This window comes from Microtus oregoni, unplaced genomic scaffold (genome assembly GCF_018167655.1).
Source record: "Microtus oregoni isolate MIOR12 unplaced genomic scaffold, Mior012 000054F_ref0000373, whole genome shotgun sequence".
In the NCBI taxonomy this organism is placed as follows: domain Eukaryota; kingdom Metazoa; phylum Chordata; class Mammalia; order Rodentia; family Cricetidae; genus Microtus; species Microtus oregoni.
Window position 1 is genome coordinate 2,896,972 of NW_024543830.1, and position 26,992 is coordinate 2,923,963.

A 26,992-nucleotide genomic window follows, 5' to 3' on the forward strand; every position below is an offset into this window, starting at 1 on the left:
TTTGGTAGGCAGAGGCAGGCGGATCTCTGTGAGTTTGAGGTCAGCCTGACCTACAGATTGAGTGTCAGGACAAGCTATAAAGCTACGCAGAGAAACCCTCCCACCAAAAAAAAAAATTGAAGAAATTTCACCATTAGCAATAAAAAAAAAATTGATGGTTCAGTGAAAACCAAGATGGAATCCAGGTTTTACCATCCTCACTAGGCTCACTTACCAGTGTTTTTCATGACTGAAGTTAAGCTGCTAAGGATGGAACTAATTTTTGCCAGATCCACATTTGCCAGGTTTGGCAAAACCAAAGCAGGGGAAGGGGACAGAAGCGAAGTGTTCATGGGCTTTGGAAGAGGTGGAGCTGCTGTCGTGGGCACAGTTGCTGGGGCACACGATGAGGCCTTCGAGACACTTTCTGTTGACTTTGTGGGTACAGAAGTGGAGACAGCTGGTTTTTCCAGAGGTTTTTCTTTCCTGTCCTCTACTGTTTGAACAAGAGGCAATGTTATAACCTATTTTCTAGATTTTACTTACAATATGAACCAATATTATGTCCCTAATATTTCCTACTCTGAGGGCAAAAGCCCTACTCTCACTTTATGTTTTAAAAACAAAACAAAACACAAAAGCCCCACCAGTTCCTAGCAGCCATATTAGATGGCTCAAAACCCCTGTAACTACAACTCCAGGGGAGTAGATGCTCCTTCTGTCTTCTGGGGGTATACACAGATATGTACACTCATACACATAAACAAATATAAGAGAGGGCTGGAGAGATGGCTCAGTGGTTAAGAGTACTGACTGCTCTTCTAGAGGTCCTGAGTTCAATTCCCATCAACCACATGATGGCTCACAACCATCTGTAATGAGATCTGATGCTCTCTGACCTACAGGCATACATGCACACAGAGTACTGTATACATAACAAATAAATAAATCTAAAAAAAATACAAAATAAAAAAATCAGTCTTTATAGTTTATGATCATTCCCAACATAAATTATCTGTATTTTACTTCTTAACATGAATTATTTTATGCACATGACTGCTTTTTTTGTCGGCATGTTATGTGTATATGTATGCAGCTCCCCAAGAGGCCAGAAGATGTGTCCTCTAAAAGAGCAGCAGTGCTCTTACCTGCTCCAGGCCTTAGGTAGTAATTTGAAACTGCAATTTTTTTAAGTCTTAAATTTTGGACATATACTCCTCTTACTACTTTAAAGAACACAGGGTAAGTAGTGTATTTAATTCAACACAAGCCAAACTACTTAATAAAAATAATTATAAAAGTACAGAAGTCAGACAAACAACCATTTAAGGTTAGTTCTGAAAATTAATTAATCAACTGCAGCTTTGGAATTCTTTTTCCTTAAATTATTTTTGGATTTATATATGTTATGAGTATTATGTCTCTATTTATGTACGCCACATTTTTCCGGGTGTCCAGGGAGGTTACAAGAAAGTGTCGAATCTCTTGGAACTGGAGTTAAAGACAGCTGCGAATTGCCATGCAGGTGTTGGAAACTGAACCCAGGTTCTTTGCCAGAGCAGCAAGTGCTCGTAATTGCTGAGCCATTTCTTCAGACCAGTCAAATTAAAAAAACACAAACAAAAGTTTAAAGTTATAAATTCTTGTAATATATTTTGCTTATCTCAACATATCCAAATTTTGTTTTGTTTGTTCAAGACAGTGTTTCTCTGTGTAGCTCTGGTTGTGCTGGAACTCTCTCTGTAGACCAGGCTGGCCTTGAACTAATAGACAATCCACCTGCTTCTTCTTCCTGAGTGCTGGGATTAAAGGCATGTATTGCTGCCATCACCTGACTTATATCCAAAATATTTTTTTTCAGTAAGGTATAAAAATAAAAATCATTTCTGAGCACTAGGATACGGCTCAGAGTTAAGTGCCTGTGAAAGGCCCTGGGTTTGATTTCCAGTACCATGAAAAAGCAAGCTTGGCTAACTAATTAGCAGGAAAACAAAGTCAATACAGAATATAAGCTACTTACCAATGATTTTTGATCCATCATCTTCTACATCAGAGAGTTCCATGTCTTGCACATCACGGTTATCTGTCACAGGCTCAGGTGTGGCAGATTTTTCACTCTCCATGGCTGGTGACTGGGATTCCTCACCTCCCATTCCCTGAAACGGAGACTCAGAACCAGTTGGGGAAGGAGCATCCATACTTGGAGAAGGAACTGGTGATTCCTCGGGATCAGGAAGGGTTGACTTCAATTGATCCAACTTCTTCTTTAAGTTGTTTACTCTGTTAGCAAAGGTTTTATAAGCCTAAGTAAGAGAGGGGGGAAAAAATACATTATTTCTCTGAAAAAAACGAACACCCAGCCACCATTTTGACTATGATCACATTTCCTCGTTATTAAAAACAATGAGAACAAAACAAGAATATCATCATCTGTTGAGCACAGAGTAGTCTGAATATCTACTGTGTTCAGTGAATATTACAATCCAGTCATCTGAGTTAAAAATCTGTTTTTTTTTTTGGGGGGGGGGGTTTCTCTGTGTAGCCCTGGCTGTCCAAGAACTCACTCTGTGGACCAGGCTGGCCTCAAACTCAGAGTTCCACCTGCCTGTCTCCCAGTGTTGGAATTAAAAGTTGTGAGCTACTACTGCCCAGCTTTCCACACATATACACATAACCCTCTCCCCCTCCTTCCCTTTCTATATGTGTACACATGTATATATGCATATATATATAATATATAAAATAACTCAGACACATTTATTTTGGGGGTGGGCATACAGGTATGTAGGTGTCACAGCACACATACAGAGGTCAGAGGAAAATTTGTGGGAAAGCTGGTTTTCTCCTCTCACACTAGTCCCAGGGACTGAACGCAGGTCATCAGGTTTGGCAGCAAGTGCCTTTACCCTCTAAGCCATCTCACCAGCCCCCAAAACTATTATAGTCTATATACTGAGTCATACATGTTTTACCCATATATATTTTTAGTCTTAGTTTTCATTTCTATAACACTGTGAACTCCTAAAAATAAACAAATGAATGAATGAATGAAACAAGGAGGAAAAAAGAACCCATCAAGGCATGATAAGCAAACAATCAAAAGCAGAGGGACCATTACAATAAGTTACTATGGTAACCTAGGCTGTCTAGAGCTTGGAGGAAATCACTTCTTGTTATTTGAAGCTGAAACCTTTAATTAAAACATTCTAGGGAAAAAAAGAAAAACAAAGAAAAAAAACAAAGAAAAAAATTCTAGGAAACAACTGCAGGCTTCTCTTAAGGTCTACCCCTATGAGAATAGAGTCCCCAAACTTTCATATGTTTGTGTTTTCTCTTTGTGAATACGCATGACTTGGAGGGAGGGGTCATTATACCTTCCCCTCAAGAAACCTATTTCGCTCTGGTACCCTGAATCAGCAAATCCTTGCTTCTTCGATCACTTGTATGTTAAAAATTACAAGAGTACTCCTAGTCATTCATGGTACTCCAGCTTTAAAAAAAACCTCTACAGCTGGGCAGAGGTGGTGCACGTCTTTAATTCCAGCACTTGGGAGGCAGAGGCAGGAGGATCACTGAGTTCAAGGCCAGTTTGGTCTACAGAGCAAGTTCCAGGAGAGGCTCCAAAGCCACACAGAGAAACCGGTCTTGAGGGGAAAAAAAAACAACTTTGTAATAGTCCAAATGTATAAGGCACTATAGAAAGAACATAAATATCACACACACACAAAAGGAAAAGGGGAAAACGAGAAAGAAATACTAATGCACAATGGTTAGGATGTTTATAAATGTTAGTATCTGAGGGATCCATGCCTTAATCTAATCAGCACTTTTTACTATTCAAGAGTAATTTCTTTATGTGTCTAATGTCTATTTTTTTTTAAGATTTATTTATTTATTATGTATACAACATTCTGCCTTGATATATGCCCGCACGCCAAAGGAGGGCGCCAGATCTCAGTACTGATGGTTGTGGGCCACCATGTGGTTGCTGGGAATTGAACTCAGGACCTCTGGAAGAGCAGTCAGTGCTCTTAACCTCTGAGCCATCTCTCCAGCCCCTGTGTCTAATGTCTAATGCCTAATGCTTATTCTCAGTGTTACTCACCATATGTAAAAAGTATCTGACATACAGTAAGTATTCAATATAAAATAGTTGCAATTACTTACGTTGGCCACCACTTTCACTTCCTTGTACTGTGCTTCATAGAAAATTCCAGCATTTTCTAGTGCTTCTGTTAGGGAGGGCCCGTTTTTCACCTGTTTATCTAATCCATTCACAAACTCCTCTAGCTTTGAACTTGCTTCTTCAAATTCTTTGGAAAACTTCTTTCCCCCTGTTTTATCTAAAAGAATGGAGAAAATATTTATATTAAAATTAGAAAAGTTAAAAACATTAATCTCAGCCACGTGGTAGTGGCACACGCCTTTAATCCCAGCACTCTGTAGGCAGAGGCAGGTGTATCTCTGAGTTCGAGACCAGTCTGTTCTACAGAGTGAGTTTCAGGACAGCCAAACAGAGAAACCCTGTCTTAAGGCGAAAAAAATATTTTGAGTAAAATTCCTTTCCATGCAACAGTTCTTACTGTTCTGTGACACTTTTCCTGCTGCGTTAGCTGAAAATTATTTTTGTTTTGAGTATGAGACTATGTAGTCAATGCTGGCTTCAAATTCATGGTCTCCTGCCTCAGCTCCCCAAGTGACGAGAGTCCTAGAATGAATGTGCCACCACATCTGTTTTCTAGTGTACGATATTTCTCGTCCCAACTTTAAGACAGAGTTTCAATAAATTGTTTAGGTTGTCCTTCAGTGACTGATATTACAGACTTGTGCCACCAGGCTATAATCACAATAACAGTTTTACCTTTAAGAAGTTAAACCAACACCTCCCCCGAGACACACACACACACAAACACAAACTTGTGATTGTTCCAAATGAAGGTGCCTTTAATAAGATAAAGTTCACCTGAAAGAGTTATTATTTTTCTTTTTTTTAAACATTTATTTTTAGCCAGGCAGTGGTGGTGCATACCTTTAATCCCAGGATGAGGGAACAGAGGCAGGTGGATCTCTGTGAGTTCAAGGCTAGTCTAGTCTACTGAGTAACTTCAGTACAGCCAGGAATAGACAGAGAAACCCTGGTAAAAAACAAACAAAAAACAACAACAACAACAAAAAACAACCAAACAAATTTATTTTTAAATTTTATGTGTATGGGCAAGTGTTTGCATGTATGTGCACCACATGCAGGCCCTTGATGCCCTGGAACTGGAATTACAAGCCAATAGCGGTGAGTCATCCAGCATGGATACTGAAAACTGAATCTAGGTTCTCCGGAAGGATAGCAAGTGCGCTTAACCACTGAACCACCTCTCTAGCCCCATCGGTCACTTCTTTTAGCCATACTCGTCCTTAGGAATATCATATGAAGCTCCATTCTCTTTACCTGTATCTACTTTCTGTCTCTCATATGAGAAGCCACAGTTCAGAGAAGTCAAGTCATCTCATACAGTATTCACTCTTCTATGAAAGTGTCCTTAAAATTCAACAAATGCTTCTCTTCTAATGCCTGCTGGAATAGAGCTGTGGATGGATATGGGCATTCATTCTGTCTTTGCCTTTCATTAGCTATGCAACTTGAGCCTACTAATCTCTTCATGAGGCCTGTTTTCTCATGGGTATAACAGAGCTTTATAAAATGCTTCCAGGTTTTGATTGAGATTAAATTAGATGGCCTGTGTTCAAGTTAAAGTATGGTGCAGTGGACAGGGATAATATTCAATATCCAATGGATAATATTCAAGTCACTCTGATTAGCAAGTATAACATCACTTATTCTGTCAAGACTTTTTGTTTATATTCAATGGACACACCCTTAGAGATATTACAGAATAAAAGCCCAAGCATCTTCATCTTTGGTGACTAAATACACATTTATGTATTTAGTAAATTTATATCACCATTGTAGAACATGAGCAGACGCTAGAAGTACCATCTGGGTTGCTGAGAACTGTTTAAAAACAGAGTGCACTGCTTTTATTCCTTTCCCCATCATGGTTTAAGTATAAAGCCTCCCGAGTGCTGGGATTAAAGGCGTGCGCCACCACCGCCCAGCTGCAAAAGGCAGATATTAGGGTTAGTTACAGGTACATGGCTGGTTCTGTTTTACGCGAAAGTGGTCTTGTTCTAATTAATGGTCTACATTCCCCTTCTCCCTCTTTGTAGTCCCTAGCTGCAGTGGTTCAACATAGCTACTCCGTTCTTTAGAGCATGTTCTAACTTTATGTAGATAATGCAGGTGGACAAGCTAGATTGTTAGAGGCAAAAATGGGAACATTAAACAAACACCACAGAGCTCACTAACAGCATTATGATTCTGCTATAAAATGTGGATTTTCCTCTTTGGGGAGAAAGCTTATAACTATTTTGTATGGCTTATCTGGAAACTTCTGTAAATCTTATGTTCTATGACTTTAATCCCAGCACTCTGGAGGCGGAGACAGAGGCAGGTGAATCTCTGAGCTCGAGGCCAGCCTATTCTACAAAGTGAGTCCAGAACAGCCAGGGTTTACACAGATAAACACTGACTCAGAGAACGAAAAAACAAACAAGGAAAGAAAAACTTAAGTCCTAGTAAAATATTGCTATTCCATAAATAATTGAAGTAAAACATGGTACAGAAAGGAACAAAATGGACATATAAATGAACAGCTAACCATCATTTATTCATTATTTCAAAAACATGCATCAAGAGCAACAGATATGTGTAAATGTTCAAGCATTAGAGTATAGAAATAGTCAAGTAAAAGATAATCTCTGATTGTAAGAGGCTTATCTTCTAATAAATTATGAGTATAATTATATAAAATCATAATATAAAAAAGGAGAAGACAATAGAGCAATCTTACTAAAGAATATACTCAAATCAATTAACCACAAAGGGGAAACAAAACTGTTTATATCTAATTCAATATAACAAGGAAGTGAAAAGAGCAGGAATTTAGGGGCTGGAGAAATGGCTCAGTGGTTAAGAGCATTGCCTGCTCTTCCAAAGGTCCTGAGTTCAATTCCCAGCAACCACATGGTGGCTCACAACCATCTGTAATGAGTTCTGGTGTTTTTTTCTGGCCGGCAGACATACACACAGACAGAATATTGTATAATAAATAAATAAATAAAGTTTAAAAAAAGGAGTAGGAATTTATATACAAAGCCAGGTGTGCTGGTATACAAGAGGTTCAGGCAGGCAGATCTTTTTGAGTTCAAAACTAGCCTGGCATATAGAGTGAAACCCTATAACAAGCAAGTAACTCCCTGTCTCAAAAATGAAAAAACAGGGGCTGGAGAGATGGCTCAGGGGTTAAGGGCACTTGCTGCTCTTGCGAAGGACCTGAGTTATTTCTATATTCACACGGTGGCTTACAACCATCCTTAACTCTAGCCCAGGGGATCAATGCCATCTTTTGGCCTCTGTAGGCACGAGGCACAGATGTGATGCACATATAGACAGTCTGGCAAAATACTGATACATATAAAATAAATAAGTCTTTACCGCCACCCCCCCCCCAAGAAACCCAGGAAACCTCCTCCCCTCAGGGGAATTGATTTATTTATAAAGTTCATACAAATCAAACTGCTACGTCAATGGAACACAATCACTTCTGAAAATTGCTTTACCTGAAGGGGTTGAGGAATTCTCCCCACTCCTCTTTAAATACTCTGTAATGATCCCACCCAGAACTAGGTTTAAAGTTCTTTTTATGGGGCAAACCAGTCCGAAAGGAAGAAAACTTTGAGCTTTTTTTGTTGTTGATATCGCTTTTATGTTGTTGTTGTTTTAATAAAACAGGTTTACTCTGTGTAACTCTGGCTGTCCTGGAACTTGCTTGGTAGACCAGCCTGGCCTTGAACTCACAAAGATTCAACCACCTCTGCCTCTGGAGTGCTGGAATCAAAGGTGTGCACCACCATCACCTGGTTACTTTGAGCTACTTTATTTAAGGATGTGTTTGTTACCTTTTAAACACTTGAGAGTTTCTGTGCTGCAAACATCCACTCTCATAGTTGACAACTGTTTCTCCTTCAGTTCTATCTGATCTTCTGATCGTTTGTACGTCAACAATTCTTCAATGAGGGCCTGAGACTGAACATAGACCACAATCAATTCTCATTCATAAGATCAAATATTCTCTCCCCTAGATATGTAAGACTAATGACTAAAGAAGCCCTAAGAGGAAAAATAAATTCTTTTACTTTTCCTCAGAAAACAGAAATCGATCTTCAACTCCCAGTCAAAAAACATATTCTTAATTACATACTTATTTTAAAACTTACTTTTAGTTCTTGAAGACAGTTTTACTATTTAGCCCTTGCTCCACAGATCAGGCTGACCACAAATTTGTCCCTGCCCCCTGAGTGCTAGGATTAGCCTTCACAACTGCAATCAATAAGTTATAAAAACAAAACCAAAAAAAAAAAAAAAAAACCCAAAAACCAAAACTTTTATTTACATTAAAAATGTTGGGCTGTGGGCTGGAGAGATGGCTCAGTGGGTAAGAGCATTGCCTGCTCTTCCAAAGGTCCTGAGTTCAATTCCCAGCAACCACATGGTGGCTCACAACCATCTGCAATGAGGTCTGGTGCCCTCTTCTGACCTTCAGGCATACACGCAGAAAGAATATTGTATACATAATAAATAAATAAATAAATAAATAAATATTAAAAAAAAATGTTGGGCTGTCTATAAGAGCTAGTTCCAGGACAGGAACCAAAAAGCTATGGAGAAATCCTGTCTCGGAAAAAAAAAAAAAATGTTGGGCTGGAGAGATGTCTCAGAGGTTAAGAGCACTGGCTGCTCTTGCAGGGGTCCTGAGTTCAGTTCCCAGCAACCACATGCTAGCTCACAATCTATAATGAGATTTGGTGCCAGAACACTACATAATAAATACATAAATAACTATTAAGAATGTTTTTATCTTCTAATTTAATTTTCATTCTGTACATATGTGTAGGCGCACAGCACCATGGTGCATGTGGAGACCAGAGGATAACTCTTCAAGAGTCAGCTCTCTCCTTTCATCACGTGGCTCTCAGTTATGAAACTCAGGCTTGGTGGCTATCTACCCAGTCCCTAATTATTCAAGTTAATTTACAGATATGGGGTTAACATCGAAACAAAAGCCCCTCTCTAAACTTAATTATAGTCCTGTGCTGCTCTAAGAAAATTTTAAGTTTAGTAGCATTAAATTAAAGAAGAAGGCTCCCTGGTAACATACACTAAACACACAGCTTAGCTGGCAACAGATGTTCTACACTGTTGTTTCTTCACTAGGAAAACAGACAGAACTCCAGATAATCTAATCCTATTCAGATTCCCCATGTACACACGAGCAGAAATAAATATGACTGGGAACTGTGACTTCAATGGTGAATAAATGATCTTTACTATACTTAAATTCTGGAACTTACTCGAAACTCAGCAACTATCTTAGATTTGAGAGCAGCTTTTGGATTCGTGGATGCTGTTGAATGAAAAAAAAAATCAATAAGAATACAACACAAAGACTTGACCAAATCTAGGAAAATCTGAGATGTAGAGTTAAGGGTGTACTCTGCAAACATACGGCAGCCATGCACACATAAATCACAATATAATCCTGCAGCAAAATAATTGGCTATGAAATTTAAATACTCCTAAACATAACCAATAGAAAAATAAACTATTTAGATAAGTCTAACAACTTACCTCCAAAAGACTTGTTAAGTCCCAGAATTAATGATTTGGAGACACTGAGGTAGATACATGAAGCACCTCCCTCTAGTCTTATCAACTGTAAGAAAATCTCAGTATCTCAATGTAAGAGTGTCCAGGAACAAGACATCCAATTAATCCTGAGCACTGGCTGAAGAAAATTATTTATCAACTTCCATCTGGCTAAGTTTAGATTTTTTTTTTAGCCGACTTAGTTCATAGCAACAAAAGATCTAAATGCATTATCACTGCACTTGAACTTTGGTCAGACTGATGGCTTCCGTTGTTCCTAAGCATGCAATGTATGACCAAAAGGATGGCAGAGGACTCCCTTAACCATGATGAGTAAGTATCATATGCTTGATGGAGCAAAACATCCCAACTCTCTTGTTTCACCTCCCACTTCTCCACTGTCCTCCACCTTGTTCCCTCCAAACCTTCCAGTCTCTCGACAGTCCTCCGTTTGCCCACAACAGTCTATAACATGCAGCATTCCTCTCCCTTGATATCATGCTGGGTAAATAGGACAAACACAACAGTAGCTCCAGATAGAGAATGAGTTTCTGGCCAAAATTGGAGGCCCATGTCTAATCTGGTAGAGTGTATCCCCAAATCTGAAGGCTTTCATGGCTCCCAGAGAAATGCTTCTTAATGCCTAGTCTCCTCTTCAGCTTTGTGGTGTAAACCAGCCGCCTCTAACTCCGCACATCTCTGAATGTAGAAATTAGCCTGGTACTATCAAGCTTTTTTTTCTTCTTTCAATCCCCCAACTACTCTTGGATCTTCGCTCAAACCCTTTTTCTGCATTTCCTCTGTTTAACAGTAGTTTTTAAAAGAAGTAACTTCATGCTGGCTTGATTAGTCTAAGACTGGGAACCTCCCAGGCCTAGAAACACAGGCTTGCCCATGGTTTATGCCAGGTACGGTGTCAAACGGTCTACAGTTTCTTCTGCTCCAAAAGGAGGAGGTAATTTTATATTAGTTGAGATTTTGTTCCTTACTTTGTGATTTCTTCCACTGCTTATTCGGTTGTTTGTTCAGATTTTCTTTCAGCTGCTTCTGAGTTTTGAAAGTGGTACCTGGAAAACATTGCAGTTTTTGCAGTCTGGCATTATGGGAAGCTGTTCTGTCTGTCCACTTCAGTGCCAAAGATGTAGCAAGAAAAAGGTAATCCAAGACTGTGTAGTTTCTTTCATTTTTTTCTTTTATTTTTATAAAAACAAAAATAGACAATACCCACCAAATCTAAGAAGCTATTAAATAAATGTAATTTCTACAATTAATGAAATCTCCAGTTCTGAAAGAGAATAAGGCAGAGGCTAAAAATAAGTTTCTTTTGAATAGAATACAAACGTGTATGCAGGATTCAACAGCTTCTTAGAAGGTGTTCTTTTAAAAGCCAATTTCTAGTGAAATGATGATCATGGCAATAATTACCATGAACTTCTATTTGGTGGTTTAATAACATAAATCTTATATATAAGAACTAATTTACTTAACACACACATACATACACAAACACACAAAGAATAGATATATAATTATTGCAAAATGAAATCAAATGGAGCTTAGAGACTATACAATTATGTTCACCACCAAACAACTTAAAGATGTGAAACCATGCCCAAACTTCCCCAACAGTAAGAGGACAGAACAGTATTTACCAAACATAATCAATGAATAGTAATATTTAATGAAAGCAAACACAGAAAAATAACCAGATGACTATCATCATTTAACATATTTACTGTTTTTAGTCAGCAGAAACAAAGGTCCAACTACCTATCCCAACCAATTTAATTAAGTCCAGATAGTCATGTTTTTATGTATTTAATTTTAAACAAATCAGGCCAAATTCCTTTACCACTTTAGTATTATACAACAGGACTGGACCTGTGGATACAGAAGAATTGCAAAGACTGACTTTTAGGGAAAAAAGGCACTTACTTAAAGCTTCTCTCAATGCCACAATCATGTCTTCTGGGTACACATTTCTATCTTCCCAGATTTTAAAGATTCGCTCTATTGACTTAGAGACGGATGGATCCCTAAAAGAAGAGTAAAATATACAAATACTGAGCTAGAGATGGCTCAGTGGTTAACAGCATTGCCTGCTCTTCCAAAGATCCTGAGTTCAATTCCCAACAAACATATGGTAGCTCACAACCATCCATAATGAGATCTGGTGCACTCTTCTGGCCTGCAGGCATACATACAGGCAGAATACTGTATAAACTAACAAACTAAGAAGCCGGGCAGTGATGATGGTGCAGGTACTCTGTGATTTTGAGGACAACCTGGGCTACAGAGTTAAGTACCAGGACAGGCTCCAAAGCTATACAGAGAAACTCTGTCTCAAAAAAAAACTAATTAATTAGTTAATTAATTAAAATATATAAAAATATTGACATATCCTCAAACTAGAAATCTGTGAATAAAGTTACCAACAATTTAGTATCTAGCAAATTTCTTGTATTATTTTTTTAGTTTTGTTATTTATTTTATTTTAAAAAAAGAAAACAAAGTATTTTTTTCATTTTACATAGCAATCCCAGTTCCCATCCCATCCCCTCCCTTTTCTCCCTTCCCCCATCCACTCCTCAGAGAGGGTAAGGCACATTGCTTTGGGGAAGGTCCTTTTTAATTCTGAGAAAAGATCTACTATTCACTGCACTTTATGTGCTTTGTCTGCATGCACACACATGGGCCACGATATCTCTGAATTAGAGCAACAGATGGTTGTGAGTCCCATGTGGATGCTGGGAACCAAACCTGGGTCCTCTGGAAGGACCAGCTAGTACTCTTTACTGACCCAATCCTCCAGCCATATGTATACCTTTAAATATTTATTCCTACATTACCTATTGCTAAAAAAAATTACCTTATTCAACACTTTATCAATGGCAAAATGAGGCTACAGATATATAGTAAACATTGTGATGCTTATAAGATACATGTAGTGTGTATACTCATGCAGACACTAGCCAGCCCACACATGTAGTGTGTATACTCACGCAGACACTGGACGGCCCACACATGTAGTGTGTATAGTCACAGACATTGGTCTGCCCACACGTGTAGTGTATACTCACGCAGACACTGGACTGCCCACACATGTAGTGTGTATAGTCACAGACATTGGTCAGCCCACACGTGTAGTGTGTATAGTCACAGACATTGGTCTGCCCACACGTGTAGTGTATACTCACGCAGACACTGGACTGCCCACATGTAGTGTGTATACTCACATAGACACTGGACCGCCCACACATGTAGTGTGTATAGTCACAGACATTGGTCTGCCCACACGTGTAGTGTGTATACTCACGCAGACACTGGACGGCCCACACATGTAGTGTGTATAGTCACAGACATTGGTCTGCCCACACGTGTAGTGTGTATACTCACGCAGACACTGGTCAGCCCACACATGTAGTGTATACTCACACAGACACTTAAATGGAGAGGGAAAAAATGGTATTTATTTATCTTTGTTTTTTTGAGACAGGGTCTCACTCTGTATCCTTGGCTGGCCTGTAATTCAATATGTAGACCAGGCCCTGAACTCAGAGCCACCTCTGCCTCCCAAATGCAGGGATATAAAAGCATATACCACCATGTTCAGTATAAAAAGAAATTTAAGCCAGGCATTGGAAACCTACACCTTTAACCCCAGCACTGGGGGGAAAGGCAGGTGGTTCTCCATGAATTTGAGGCCAGCTTAGTTCACATAGTGATTCCCAGAACAGTCAGGGCTACACAAAGAAACCCTGCCTTTAAAAAAGCAAAACAAGGGGCTGGAGAGATGGCTCAGTGGTTAAGAGCACTGGCTGCTCTTCCAGAGGTCCTGAGTTTAATTCCCAACAACCACATGGTCACTCACAACCATTTGTAATGAGATCTGGCACCCTCTTCTGGTGTGCGGGTAGACATGGAGGCAGAATGTTGTATACATAAGAAATAAATAAATCTTAAAAAAAAAAAAGCAAAACAAGAAAACAACCTCCCACCAAAAGAAAAAAAATAAAAAACATTTTTTTTAAAGGAAGAGATTGTTCAAAAAAGCAAAAGTCGATGGCATTATCGTGGGGTAGTTTTTATAATCCCGGCATATGGGAGGCTGAGGCAGAAGAATCATCAGTTTGAAGTCATGTTAATTACCGTGAGAAACACACATTAAAAAAGATATGGCTCAGAGGTTAAGAGCACTGGCTGCTCTTCCAAAGGTCCTGAGTTCAATTCCCAGCAACCACATGGTGGCTCACAACCATCTGTAATAAGATCTGTTGCACTCTTCTGGCCTGAAGGCATACATACAGGAAGAACCCTGTATACATAATTAATAAATAAGTCTTAACTGGGCGGTGGTGGCGCACGCCTTTAATCCCAGCACTCGGGAGGCAGAGGCAGGCGGATCTCTGTGAGTTCGAGACCAGCCTGGTCTACAAGAGCTAGTTCCAGGACAGGCTCCAAAACCACAGAGAAACCCTGTCTCGAAAAACCACAAAATAAATAAATAAATAAATAAGTCTTAAAAAGAAAAAAAAAATAACAAGGGAGAGCAAGGATGATGACTGGGACCCACAGGGTGAAATGAAGAATTAACTCCTGAAAGTTGTCCTCCGACCGCCACATGCACGCTGTGGCATATGTACACACATGCATAAATACATAAATGTGAAGATAAATCAAAAACAAAACAAACAGTGCTGGAGAGAAGACTAAGTAGTTTAAAGCACTTATTGCTCTTGCAAAGGACCTGGTTTGGTTCTTTTCACCCACATGGAGCTTACAACAGTCTGTAATTCCAGTCTGAGGATCTGGTGACCTCTTCTGGCCTCTACTAGCACTAGGGGTGTGTATGTGTCCACGCGCATGCGCGCGCACGTGCACACAAAGCATTCATATACACATATAAACTTTAACAAAGCTAAGAACTGAGAGGAAGCAGAGTGACAGAGCACTGGCTTACCAAGTGTCCATACAGAAGGCCCTGACTTCCATTCTTAGCACCAAAACAAAACAGAACACGAAACCCAAAATAATTGTACTAGGATATAAATACTGGGTTTGTCTTCCTTTTAAAGTTTACTGAAGGGGCTGGTGGGATGGCTCAGTGGTCAAGAGCACTGACTGCTCCTCCAGAGAACCCAGGTTCAATTCCCAGCACCCACATGGCAGCTCGCAGCTGTCTGTAGCTCCAGTTCAAGAGAATCTGACATCGTTATACCAATGTGCATGAAATAAAGTTGTTGTTTTTTAAAAATAAATAAATAAATAAAAATAAAAAAATAAAGTTTACTGAAAAATAAGCATTAATCAACTCCACACTACAACACATGTTCTAAGAAGAGGATTTCAACCTGATCACATACCGCCGTACATGCAAGCAAAATATACATACATATAAATGCCTATAACATCAGCAACTAGGATGCTGATCTCCAGTTAAAAGCTAGGCTAGAGTATATATGTAGCAAGACTATGCCTTTTAAAACAAAATTTTTATAAAACACTAACTCTGATATTTTCTAGGGGGTTATTAACTGGAACAAACAAATGATACTTCCATTTTCTCTACACACACACACACACATTTGTTTTGTTTTGTTTTTAGAGACAGGGTTTTTCTGTGTAACTTTGGCACCTGTCCTGGAACTTGCTCTGTGACCAGGCTGGCTTTAAATTTACAGAGATCCACCTGCCTCTGCCTCCCAAGTATTAGGATTAAAGGCGTGCACCAGCAATACCCAGCTTTCTCCTATTTTTACATTGAGATTCTTTCATCATTAAAAAAAAAATCTGTAAGTTGAAGAACACTAAAAATTAAATTACAAATGAGTACAGAGAGAGAGATGAAGAATTGGATCCCCCCCCTTTGTTTTTTTTTTTTTTTTTTTTTTTTTTTTGCTTTTTTTAGATAAGGTCTCACTGAATAGCCCCAATGGCCTCAAATTCAAGAAATCTGGCTGAATCTGCTCCCCAGATGCTAGGGTTAAAGAAAGTGCCACTACTCCTGGCCATGAACAAAATATTTTATTTGGATCTTGAAATATGCACAATTATTCAAGTTCTTCCTTATAAGTAGGAAAGAAAAGAAAATTTTTAAATTTTCTTAAATCCCAAAGTACAGTAAAGATTTACTTACTTCACTAGAGCAGCTGCTTCGGGAAGCACATCAGCAAATGATTCACGGAATATGATTGCATTTTTCCTCTTACAATTCTGTATGACATCATTGGCAAGATAAAAGAGATTCAAACGGTGGGGATATGTAGCTGGAGATGAAAGACAATAAAAAAAAAGTTTTTATACTTAGTGAAACTTGTTCCAAATATATTGTTTGCAAACAGCTAACTTTTTAAATTACATTTCATTATCTTAAGCTTATGAGTGTTTTGCCTGCTTGTAGGTATATCACAAACCATGCAGTGCCCACGGAGACCAGAAGAGGGATCAAAGCAGTCAGTGCTCTTAACCTCTAAGCATCTCTCCAGCCCCAGTTAACTGTTTTCATATGGTCTAATTACATGAATGGAATAACAAGTAAACAATTAACTAATGGATTAACTTATCAAATGTACTAAAACCCTAAACCATTTGAGGTTAAATTTCTGCTCAAGGTACTCTTCAAGTAGACCACCTCACTCTGTAGATGTTTGGCACTAAAGGAAAAAAAATCCTTTAGTGGCTTTAGACACACTAAGACAAAATTGTTTCTCCAATTATTTGTGAAGACACAAAGAGAGAGAAAGAGAGAGAGAGAGAGAGACAGAGAGAGACAGAGAGAGACAGAGACAGAGAGTTGAATAAACTCAACTTGTTACAAAAATACCAAGCACAACACTGAATTCTAATCATATATCAACCGTGTAAATAATGTTTAATAGTATATTCTACACAAATCCCTAAATCAACCAATCTAAACACCACTCACATTAACACCTAAAAGTCCAAGTCTTCCCGTTTACCAGTTATTTTAATTTTCTGAGTGTTCTGGGGATAATTTGACTTCATATATACATAAAGGTTAAGCTTTTCCAAGGCTCAGCATACCTAAGGTTCACTGTTACATGCTGGGCAATTCCAATTCCAATATTCACTTAGATGATCTGTGTTTCTACAGTTCCACGGGTTCTTCAATCTCAAACTCAGTAACTTCTAAGATCTCTCCCATATTGCTTTCTCTTCAGATAATCTCCTACTCTCATTACACTGGTTCACAATTTCATCAGACATCAGTTCATTTTCCAACTCCTTGGTCTCTTTTAGGATTCACTTATTTCTATTAATTCGAGAGTATTTGATAATTATTTAAGTTACTCTTATTAAATCCCTCATTTTCTCTTTCTTCTTTACCTAATTTAGTTTTCTAGAACATGCATTCAAAAAAGTCCAAAATTAGGATTAGTCTAAATGAATGCTTTTATTGTACCATTCTTTGCTATTTTTAAAAAATTAGATTAGCTGGGTGGCAGTGGGTGGCACACACCTTTAATCCCAGCACTCAGGAGGCAGAGGCAGGCGGATCTCTCTGAGTTCCAGGGCAGCCTGGTCCACAGAGCGAGTTGCGGGACAGGTTCCAAAGCTACACAGAGAAACTGTCTCGAGAACAAACAAACAAAAAAATTAGACTTATTAAGCCAGGCAGTGATGTGCACGCCTTTAATCCCAGCACTTGAGAGGCAGAGACAGGTGAGTTCGAGGCCAAACTGGTCTACAGAGTGAGTTCTAGGACAGGCTTCAAAGCTACAGAGAAACCCTGTCTTGGGAGAAAAAAATGTTTTTGGCCTGTATGCGCACATGCACCATACATGTGTACCATCCCCTTCTTTTCTGTTTTCTCTCTCCCTCCCCCTTTTCTTTTGAGACAAGGGTTGGTGGCTTGAAAAAGAACGGCCCCTACAGGCTCATATTATTTGAATGCTTAGTCACTAGGGAATAGAAATGTTTGATAGGATTTTTTTCCCCAAATCACTATGGAGAAGTTGAAAGGGCTTAATAATTATAAAAATGAGGGCTATTCATTTTGTTTGAGATAGAGTCTCATATGGTCCAAACAGGTCTCAATATATTATTTAAAGATGACCTTGAGCCGGGAGGTGGTGGCGCACGCCTGTAATCCCAGCACTCGGGAGGCAGAGGCAGGCGGATCTCTGTGAGTTCGAGACCAGCCTGGTCTACAAGAGCTAGTTCCAGGACAGGCTCCAAAACCACAAAAAAAAAAAAAAAAAAAAAAAAAAAAGCTACGGAGAAACCCTGTCTCGAAAAAAAAAAAAGATGACCTTGAGCTAAACCTCCTGCCTCCCTAATATGAACCTCCCTCACACTGGAATTACAGGTGTGTACCCCCCGCCCATGAGGAGCTGGGGATCAAATGCAGGGCTTTATGAAGCACCCTAAGCAAGCACTATCAAATGAGCTACATTCCCAACCACTGGATTGCTGATTTAAATGTGGCAATATCAAAATAAAGCTGTTAGCCTGGCAGCAGAACAACTGGGCAAATTTTAGCATGATAATATTACTATTTTATGTCTACCCTGGTGAGGGGCAAAACTAAGAGATGGCTCAGCATCTAAGGGCAAGTGCTCCTCTTTAGAAGACCAAGGTTCACGACTGCTTGTGACTACAACGGATCTCTTATAACCACACTTTGAATAGCGCTGGCACATGGTGTATACATATTCAGGCACTTCCACACACACAGTAAATAAATAAGCAAATATTTAAAAAGAAAAAGAGGTTAAGTGAGGGCAGGAGAGATGGTTCCTTGGTTAAGTGATTGTCTGTTCTTCCAGAGGACCAGGATTAGATTCCCAGCACCCACACAGCAGCTCACACAGCCCAAGGGGATCTGATGCCCTAATCTGGTTTCTGTAGACACTAACATGGTACATAGATAGACATACATGCAGGCAAAACATCCAATTAAACAGAAATGTGGGTCATAGAGAAATACTAATAAAGAAATGGAAAAACAAGTATCTTTACAAAGATAAAGAGACAGAACAGCCCATCAAAATCCCAGCAAAATTCTTCAAAGACCTCGAAAATGGTACTCAATTTCATTTGGAAAAGCAAAAAACCCTGGATAGGCAAAACAATCCTGGGCAATAAAAGAACTTCTGGAGGCATCACAATCTCTGACTTCAAACTCTACTACAGAGCTACAGTACTGACCACAGCCTGGTATTGACATAAGAACAGACAGGAGGACCAATGGAACCGAATAAAAGAACTGGATATCAATCCACACATCTTCGAACACCTGATCTTTGATAAAGAAGCAAAAAATAGCAAATGGAAAAAAGAAAGCATATTTAACAAGTGGTGCTGGCATAACTGGGTATCAACATGTAGAAGAATGAAAATGGACAATGTGCATGCCTGGTGCCCCCAGAGGCCAAAAGAGGGCAACGGAACTAGGGTTAGACAGTTGTGACTCCTATGTGAGTGTAGGAACTGAACCCAGGTCCTCTGGAAGAGCAGTCAGTACTTTTAACCACTGAGCCACCCCTCCCCAACCCCTGAGAAGGGTTTCTCTGTAGCTTTGGAGCCACCACCACCACCAGGTCTGGTAATTGTACTCTAAACACCCATACATATCACAAGAATCTATCTTACTATGTTTCAGAGTCTTTTTTTTTCTTTTTTTTTTTTTTTTTGAGACAGAGTCTCACTGTGTAGCCCAGCCCTAGCTGTCCTGGAACTTGCTATGTAAGTTACGCTTTCTTGGAACTCAGAGATCCTCCTTCCTCTGACTTCAGAGCGCTGGGATTAAATACATGAGCCACCATACCAGACCTCTCAGGATGCTTTTCATTCAAAATATAATCCTCTTGACCTACAATATGTTATACAGTAATTAATCCACCTGAATTTTTTAAAAATTCCACTATTGGAATGGTTGTTGTTATAGTGAATGTCTAAGCCTAGCACTCGGGAGGCAGAGACAGAGGCCAGCGGATCTAAGTTCGAGGCCAGTCTGGTCTAAAGTGAGTTCCAGGACAGCCAGGGCTACATAGAGAAACCCTCTCTCGAATCCCCCACCCCCAAAACAATCCGCTAAAGATAGGCAGTGGTGACACCTGCCTTCAATCCCAGTGCTCAGAAGGCAGAGGCAGGTGAATTTCTGTGTTTAAGAACAGTCAGGGCCTTGTCTCACAAAAGAAAACACTAAGCACAAATTTAGTGTTAATTTGGATCTATACTCATAATTACTAGCGTATGTGCTCAGAACTGTATTTGCTTGTTTATGCCTTCATCAAAGATGATTTACCTTCCTTCACCCAAAGAAATAGTCTTTAAAAATCATTAGCTGGGGCTGAATAGATAGCTCAGTGGTTAAGGGCACTTGTCGCTTTTGTAAAAGACTGAAGTTTGGTTCCAAGAACCCACTTGACTGTTAACTCCAGATGCCCAGATTCTGACACCATTTCTGGACTCCTTGAGCATTAGCATATATGCACATGCCCAAGCACATGAACACACATGCTTAAAAAATAAATCGGGGCTCAGTGATTAAGAGCATTTAATCTTGCAGAGGGCTGGGTTTCATTCTCAGCACTCACATGGCAGCTCATAATTATAACTCCAGTTCTTGGGGATCTGATCTCCCACTTGAACTCTGTGATCACAAGGCATACATGCAGTGCACAGACATACATGCAGGCAAAACACTCATACACATAAAATTAAATCTTTTGAAAATAAAATAAAATTTAAAAACTATTAAAAAAACAAATACCATTATTTCTTAAACTAAAGACCAGGTAGGCCCTCTTGTCCAGCTGTATGACCCTTCCAAACATGGCTCTCCTCATTAATACAATAGGGTACTAATATTAGTTTCTATCTGCTCAAAGTAGTTGTCAAGATTATGTGACACAAAACATCCAGCATCTAGTACATGAGCTAAAAGTATAATCAGTATGTTTCTGAGTACCGTGTGTGTGTGTGTGTGTGTGTGTGTGTGTGTGTGTATAAAATACCCATATATATGGGTATAACTACACAATTCTTCTCAGGCGACCTACGGACGCCAAAGCCATGTAGTTCAAACCTGCTCTCATTATCTGTTTTTTCCAAATTCCCAGCCACCAAAGATGTAGAGAATTCATCTTCTAAATGTTCCTCTAAATTATAACAACATTCAACTGCGAAGTTCTGCTTTCTAAATACTTCTAGGTATTTCTCCTTCTCTTGTTTATTTATTTATTTATTATATGCTGTTTTCTGCCTATATGTGTGTCTGCAGGCCAGAAGAAGGCACCAGATCTCACTATGGATGGTTGTGAGCCACCATGTAGTTGCTGGGAATTGAACTCAGAACCTCTGGAAGTGCAGTCAGTGCTCTTAACCTCTGGCCATCTCTCCAGCCCCTCTCCTTCTGTTTTTTATTGTTGTTTTTTTCGAGACAGGGTTTCTCTGTAGCTTTGGAGTCTGTCCTGGAACTAGTTCTTATAGACCAGGCTGGTCTCAAACTCAAGAGATCCCCCTGCCTCTGCCTCCCGAGTGCTGGGATTAAAGGCGTGCGCCACCACTGCCCAGCTCCTTCTCTGTTTTAATTCAAACTTTTTTGGTCAGATTATGTAATAGCCTTCTAACATTTCTTTCACTTTATGTCACTATGTAGTTCAGGTTGGCCTTGAACTCACTATTATATTTAGTAACTAATATCAGTTTCAGATACTGCAGTTTGTGGTTCTCTTTTATTTGAGATAGGGATCTATGTAGCCAGGCTGCTCTTAAACTATGTAATCAAGGCTAGCCTTCAACTTCTTATCCTCCTGCCTCCATTGCCAAGTGCTGAGCTACACAGACCAGGGGTACCTCTGGCTTCACAAAATATACTAATGTTGGTAGAAAATAGAAGCCGCTTCCCATCCTTCACTGACTCACTGTCTAGCTCAGACTGCCCGTAACTTGGTATGTAGCTTAGGCTGGCTCTGATCTTGCTTTGACTCCCCTGGTGCTGGGACTACAGGTATACACCAAGTTTCATTACTTTCTTGATTTTTTTTTTTTTTAATAATAGAGCTTCACCAAGTAGCCCTAGCCGGCCTCAAACTCAGAAATCCACCTGCCTCTGCCACCACACCAAGCTTCTTTCTTAATGTCATCTATCCCTAATCTCACTTTCACTACAAATCCTATCCTTGCCACCCAGCCTGGGAAACTCCCCTAACTCATTCCTCTCTATTGTGATCAGCTTTTCACCTTCAAGAGTGATGGACATGTATCTTTGTGTAGAGCCTTTGCCCAGGATTACAGTGCCCTGGGTTCAATTCCCAGCACCCTCTTCATATCTCACAGAAAAAGGACCTAACGAGAAAGAAGGGAAGATATCATGATTGAGGTAATCTTTCCTAAATTAGCCAAGAGAAAAATTAGAAGAACTTTTTCTTCCTCCCCCCCCCCCTTTTTGGAGACACAGGCTCATAGGTTGTCCCAATTTACTACAAAGCCAGGAATGACCCTGAATTCTTCTGCCTCCACTTAAATAAAGTTTAGCTATTTTGAAGTGCTGACCAAACAAATGGTTCTGAAAGAACTACTTAAATGTGGCCAAAGATACTGAAATCCAATGCAGCCACGTACAGTACACATAGTAACTACAAAGGTGCTTCAGGCAAAGACTAAAGTCAGATGCAAAGCCTACAACAGCTAATGACTAATCTTAAATTAATTCTTTTTTAAATTATTTTTATTTTCTGTGTATGGGTGTTTTACATGTATGTATATATGTGTGTATGTATGTATGTATGTATGTATGTATGTGTTACATGTGTGTGTATGGTGCTCAAGGCCAGAATAGGGTGTGAGATTCCCACACTGAAGTTACAGAGAGTTCTGAGGCCATGTGGATGGTGGGTCCTCTGAAAGAACATCACGGGCTCTTAACTGCTGAGTCATCACTCCAGTCCCAGCAGATAATGTATTTTGCAATGATAGTCTATGTTTGCTGCTATATTTTTACAAACTCAGGTTTTTATTAGATGGCCTAGAATATGATCACTGATGATTTATTAAATTCAGGGATTTGGCACTGCATACCTGTCATCTCAGCACTGGCTGATGCAGATCAGGGGGATCATTGTGAGTTCAAAACTAGCCTGTATAAATAGTGAGTTCTAGGTTAGTTGAGACCCTTTCTCAACACAAAAACCAAACAAAGCTTTAGGACAGCCTTGGCTACATTAGGACCCTGCCTCAGAAATACACACACAGGAAGCAAGTCTTTCACCGTAATTTGACACTGTGTGTACCTCTGACACATGCTCACAGGATGCCTTCTTTCACCTGCTTCCCATTTCTGGAGCCGTGCACACAGATACGGTTACTTTGTGCTCTGCCATTGAGGTATCCTAGAAATTTCTGTGTAACCAAGTTTCCCAACATATGTGCTCTGAAACAACAATCACATGAAGAAGTGGATTCACCGGGCAGGTGGTATACACACCTGTAATCCACTTAGAAAGTGGAGACACAAGCATCAGGAGCCGGAGGCTATTCTTAACCAAATCCTGAGGGACTCCACGGTCAAATAAGTATAGAAAATGCCGAATATCCTACTCTCCAACCCTCAAGGGAGTTCAGGAAACATTTATTAATGGTAATTAAAGTTTCACAGCATAAAAGTATATTTAACAATAATTTGGTAGCGCCTTACTTGTTTGTTTGTTTATTTGAGACAAGGTTCTTTAAGTAACAGCCCTGGCTGTTCTGGAACTCACTCTGTAGACTAGAACTCACAGCGATCCTCTGCCTCCCGAGTGCTGATTTAAAGGCTTGAGCCACCACCGCCCACCTGAATGCCATTTTTTAAAAGATTTATTTTATTTATTATGTACACAGTGTTCTGGGAACTGGATCTCGTTACAGATGGGCATGAGCCATGACATGGTTGCTGGGAATTAAACACAGGACCTCCAGAAGAGCAGTCAGTGCTCTTAATCTCTGAGCCATCTCTCCAGTCCAAGAATGCCATTTTTAAAGTGAAGTGCTAGTTGGGCAGTGGTGGCACACACCTTTAATCCCAGCACTCAGGAGGCAGGGGCAGATGGGTTTCTGTGAGTTTTTTTGAGGCCAGCCTGGTCTACACAAGAGCTTGTTCCAGGACAGGCTCCAAAGTGACGGAGAAATCCTGTTTCGAAAAACACTAAAAAATAAAAAACAAGAATAAATAAAAAGCCATTCTTGGACTGGAGAGATGACTCATACTGGATGCTATTCTAGAGGTCCTGATCTCAATTCCTAGCAATCATATGGTGGCTGGAAACCATCTATGAGATCTGGCGCCCTCTAATGGTGTGCAGACATATGTTGGCAGAACACTGTATACATAATAAATAAATAAATAAATAATTTTTTTTTTTTTGAAGAGATGGCATTTTTGGGTTGTAGAGACTCCTCCGAAGTTAAGAGCTCCAGTTCTTAGGGCTCTGGAAACTTTTTCCTGGTCTCCATACACATTCCTCAAATAGGATGCATAGACATACATGTAAGAAAATCACCTATACAAATAAAATAAGGGCCAAAAATGGCATTCTTAACATCACCGTATTTTGGGAAATGTATGATCATGAATCTTTAGTTCTATTTTTGTCACTACTTTACTGTATTTTATGCACTCTTATGCTCATGCATATGGTGCAAACTATAGTCTGAGAAACCTAAGATGAGAGATATAAATTATTAAATCTAATAATAAATAGAAATAAATTATTTTATTTTATTCAACTCTAGAGATTCCACCTAGGGTATGGCACACGCTGATGGGCTTGAGTCCCATCCCTAGTTCTAGAAGTCTATAACCTAGTTGGTCCTCTGAGAAACTGTGAGTTCACATGCTCTTCCCTTGCCTGCTATCAGGATTTTACTTGCCCAGGCTAATCTTAAAGCCCTTGTCTCAAACTGATCCACTGTTCCAGGACAGGCTCCGAAGCTACACAGAAACACTGTCTCGAAAGACAAATTTCAAGTAACTTAATAGTTTGGAAATTTTTTGCTCTGAGATAATGTGCTTCTAACTCTAACAGTCTGTAAAATAGTAATTATATCAATGGCAGCATTTTTGCTTTTTAGCAAAATAAACTGACAAACTTGAGATTTCACACATTATAAAAAAAAAAAAACTAAATTTGGGAGATTGCTCAGTTGGTAAAAGTACAGCAATGGGGGAAGGAGGCTCTCTCCAGGGTTTGCTGGCAAGACAACCCAGTACCAGGCCAAGGCCAGTGAGTGTGGTTGTGGGTGTTCACGCAGATTCATGGAAAACACAGTGGCACCTCAGGGATGATTTCAGCCGTTTCCAACCACAGAGTGGATTCATCTCTATCGGAGGCTGTGGGAGGAGTTACGGCAGGTGACAACTAGTGTTCAGATGTCAACCCACCAACAAATGATTCTCTGATGGAGAAGATTCCTGTCTAGGCAGGGCCTATGGGATCAGCGACTCTGGAAACTGTTGCTCCTGTCTGCAATTACACATTTGCTAAAGCAGCTATGGTGTCTCCAATACCTGTACTGTGGTGTATAATTTCATATGATATGTATGTGTAATCTCATGTTTGCATCTCAATCAGGAAGATGACTTTTCATTAAACATTATAATTTTGATATATAGAAAATATATTAGGATATGCTTCATAACTACATCTATTGACCCACAAGGACTGGAAGACACTTAAAAACCTTTGTTCTTTTTATTCAAACTACACACAACTAGCTCATTTTTACCTCAGAGCAAGTTCAAACTAGACTGAATGTTTCTGTAAATAAATTCTGTAAGTTAAAAACTTCATAGATATGCACAAGGTCAGAGTTACGGAAGTCTAACCAAGGTTATTAACACAAAGCAACCTAAAAAATCATGTCAAGGAGCTCAGCGGTTAAGAGCACTGCCTGCTCTTCCGAAGGTCCTGAGTTCAATTCCCAGCAACCACATGGTAGCTCACGACCATCTATGATGAGATCTTGTGCCCTCTTCTGGCCTGAAGGCATACAAGTAGACAGAACACTATATATAATAGATAGATAGATAAATCTTTAAAAAAATTTAAAAAAAATCATGTCGATTCTTCACTTGCCAAGTCTGGTTGATAAACACCTATGTCTTGCAGCTTGTCTCACCGGGTACTGTGCCCCCCCCCCCCCATCAGTCTCAGCCTCTGGTCAGTCTTACACCAGAAACCTTAAAACCTTGCTTTGTCATGGTAAATGGCTCTGTCCTTATAATATACCAAAATATGTGTTAGGACCGATGAGATGTAACTCTTGTAACTTTTTTTTCTTATTGCCTCAAGTCTCTTATAAAAAATGCATTTAGGGGGGCTGGAGAGATGGCTCAGTGGTTAAGAGCACTGCCTGCTCTTCCAGAGGTCCTGAGTTCAGTTCCCAGCAACCACATGGTGGCTCACAACCATCTGTAATGAGATCTGGTGCCCTCTTCTGGCATTCAGGCATACATGGAGGCAGAATGTTGTATACATAATAAATAAATAAAATCTTTTAAAAAAAATGTATTTAGGGGGCTGGAGAGATGGCTCAGAGGTTAAGAGCACTGACTGCTCTTCCAGAGGTCCTGAGTTCAATTCCCAGCAACCACATGGTGGCTCACAACTGTCTATAATGAGATCTGGTGCCCTCTTCTGGCCAGCAAGCATACAGACAGAACACTGTATACATAATAAATAAATAAATCTCTTTAAAATGTATTTAAGCTAGGTAAACAAAGAAACAGGAGAAAATTAGAACAAAAAAAATGAAACAAAAAACTAAAAAGAATTAAAACTTAGAAAAAAATTAGAGAACAAAAGAAAAAAGACAGAAAAATAAAGAACATGACCCAAACATCATATGTATAAATTTATTCTGTACCCCTCAGACAGAAAAACCTTAAATTCAATTTCGCTACACTGTGAAGTTTTTCTTCAAAACCTGGAGGTAGCCTCGAGTGCACGTCTGTCAACCTACTAATAATATTAAGGACGGCTTTCCCTTCTATTCAGGACTTCTTTATTGTTCTTACACCTTAGCAAGTTAATTTCCATGTCCCCAAAACATTTTAATTAAGCCTCCAAAGGGATAATGCCAAATGAAAATTCTCAATCAGAATACTGCAGTTTTCCAAGTTTTTTTCTAACCAGATTTTGCATAGGTTTTAAGAAGCAAACATGATTCAACATATGTTAAACAGAAGGTCCTGAGGACAAAATGCAGCTTAAAGCATTCAGGAGCCAGCTGCAGCTGTGTAGGGGT

At 39.5% G+C, this 26,992-nt stretch overlaps 1 protein-coding gene across 8 annotated transcripts in view; it reads right to left on the bottom strand.

Annotated features, from left to right (window-relative positions):
• The window catches only part of LOC121437858 (regulation of nuclear pre-mRNA domain-containing protein 2), a 53,897-nt gene that overhangs the window by 14,750 nt on the left and 12,155 nt on the right, over window positions 1-26,992 (bottom strand). For 3 of the 8 annotated variants that reach the window (XM_041637953.1, XM_041637956.1, XM_041637959.1), the window contains exons 2-9: window positions 15,876-16,005; window positions 11,675-11,775; window positions 10,729-10,806; window positions 9,445-9,497; window positions 7,993-8,119; window positions 4,147-4,322; window positions 2,000-2,282; window positions 215-475 (exon numbers count right to left, since the gene is read on the bottom strand). In XM_041637953.1, coding sequence (XP_041493887.1) covers window positions 215-475; window positions 2,000-2,282; window positions 4,147-4,322; window positions 7,993-8,119; window positions 9,445-9,497; window positions 10,729-10,806; window positions 11,675-11,775; window positions 15,876-16,005 — 1,209 coding nt within the window. Of the gene's footprint in view, window positions 1-206; window positions 476-1,999; window positions 2,283-4,146; window positions 4,323-7,992; window positions 8,120-9,444; window positions 9,498-10,728; window positions 10,807-11,674; window positions 11,776-15,875; window positions 16,006-26,992 lie in introns of those variants that run through there. The other 5 variants (XM_041637954.1, XM_041637957.1, XM_041637960.1 and 2 more) reach the window with 3 other exon arrangements.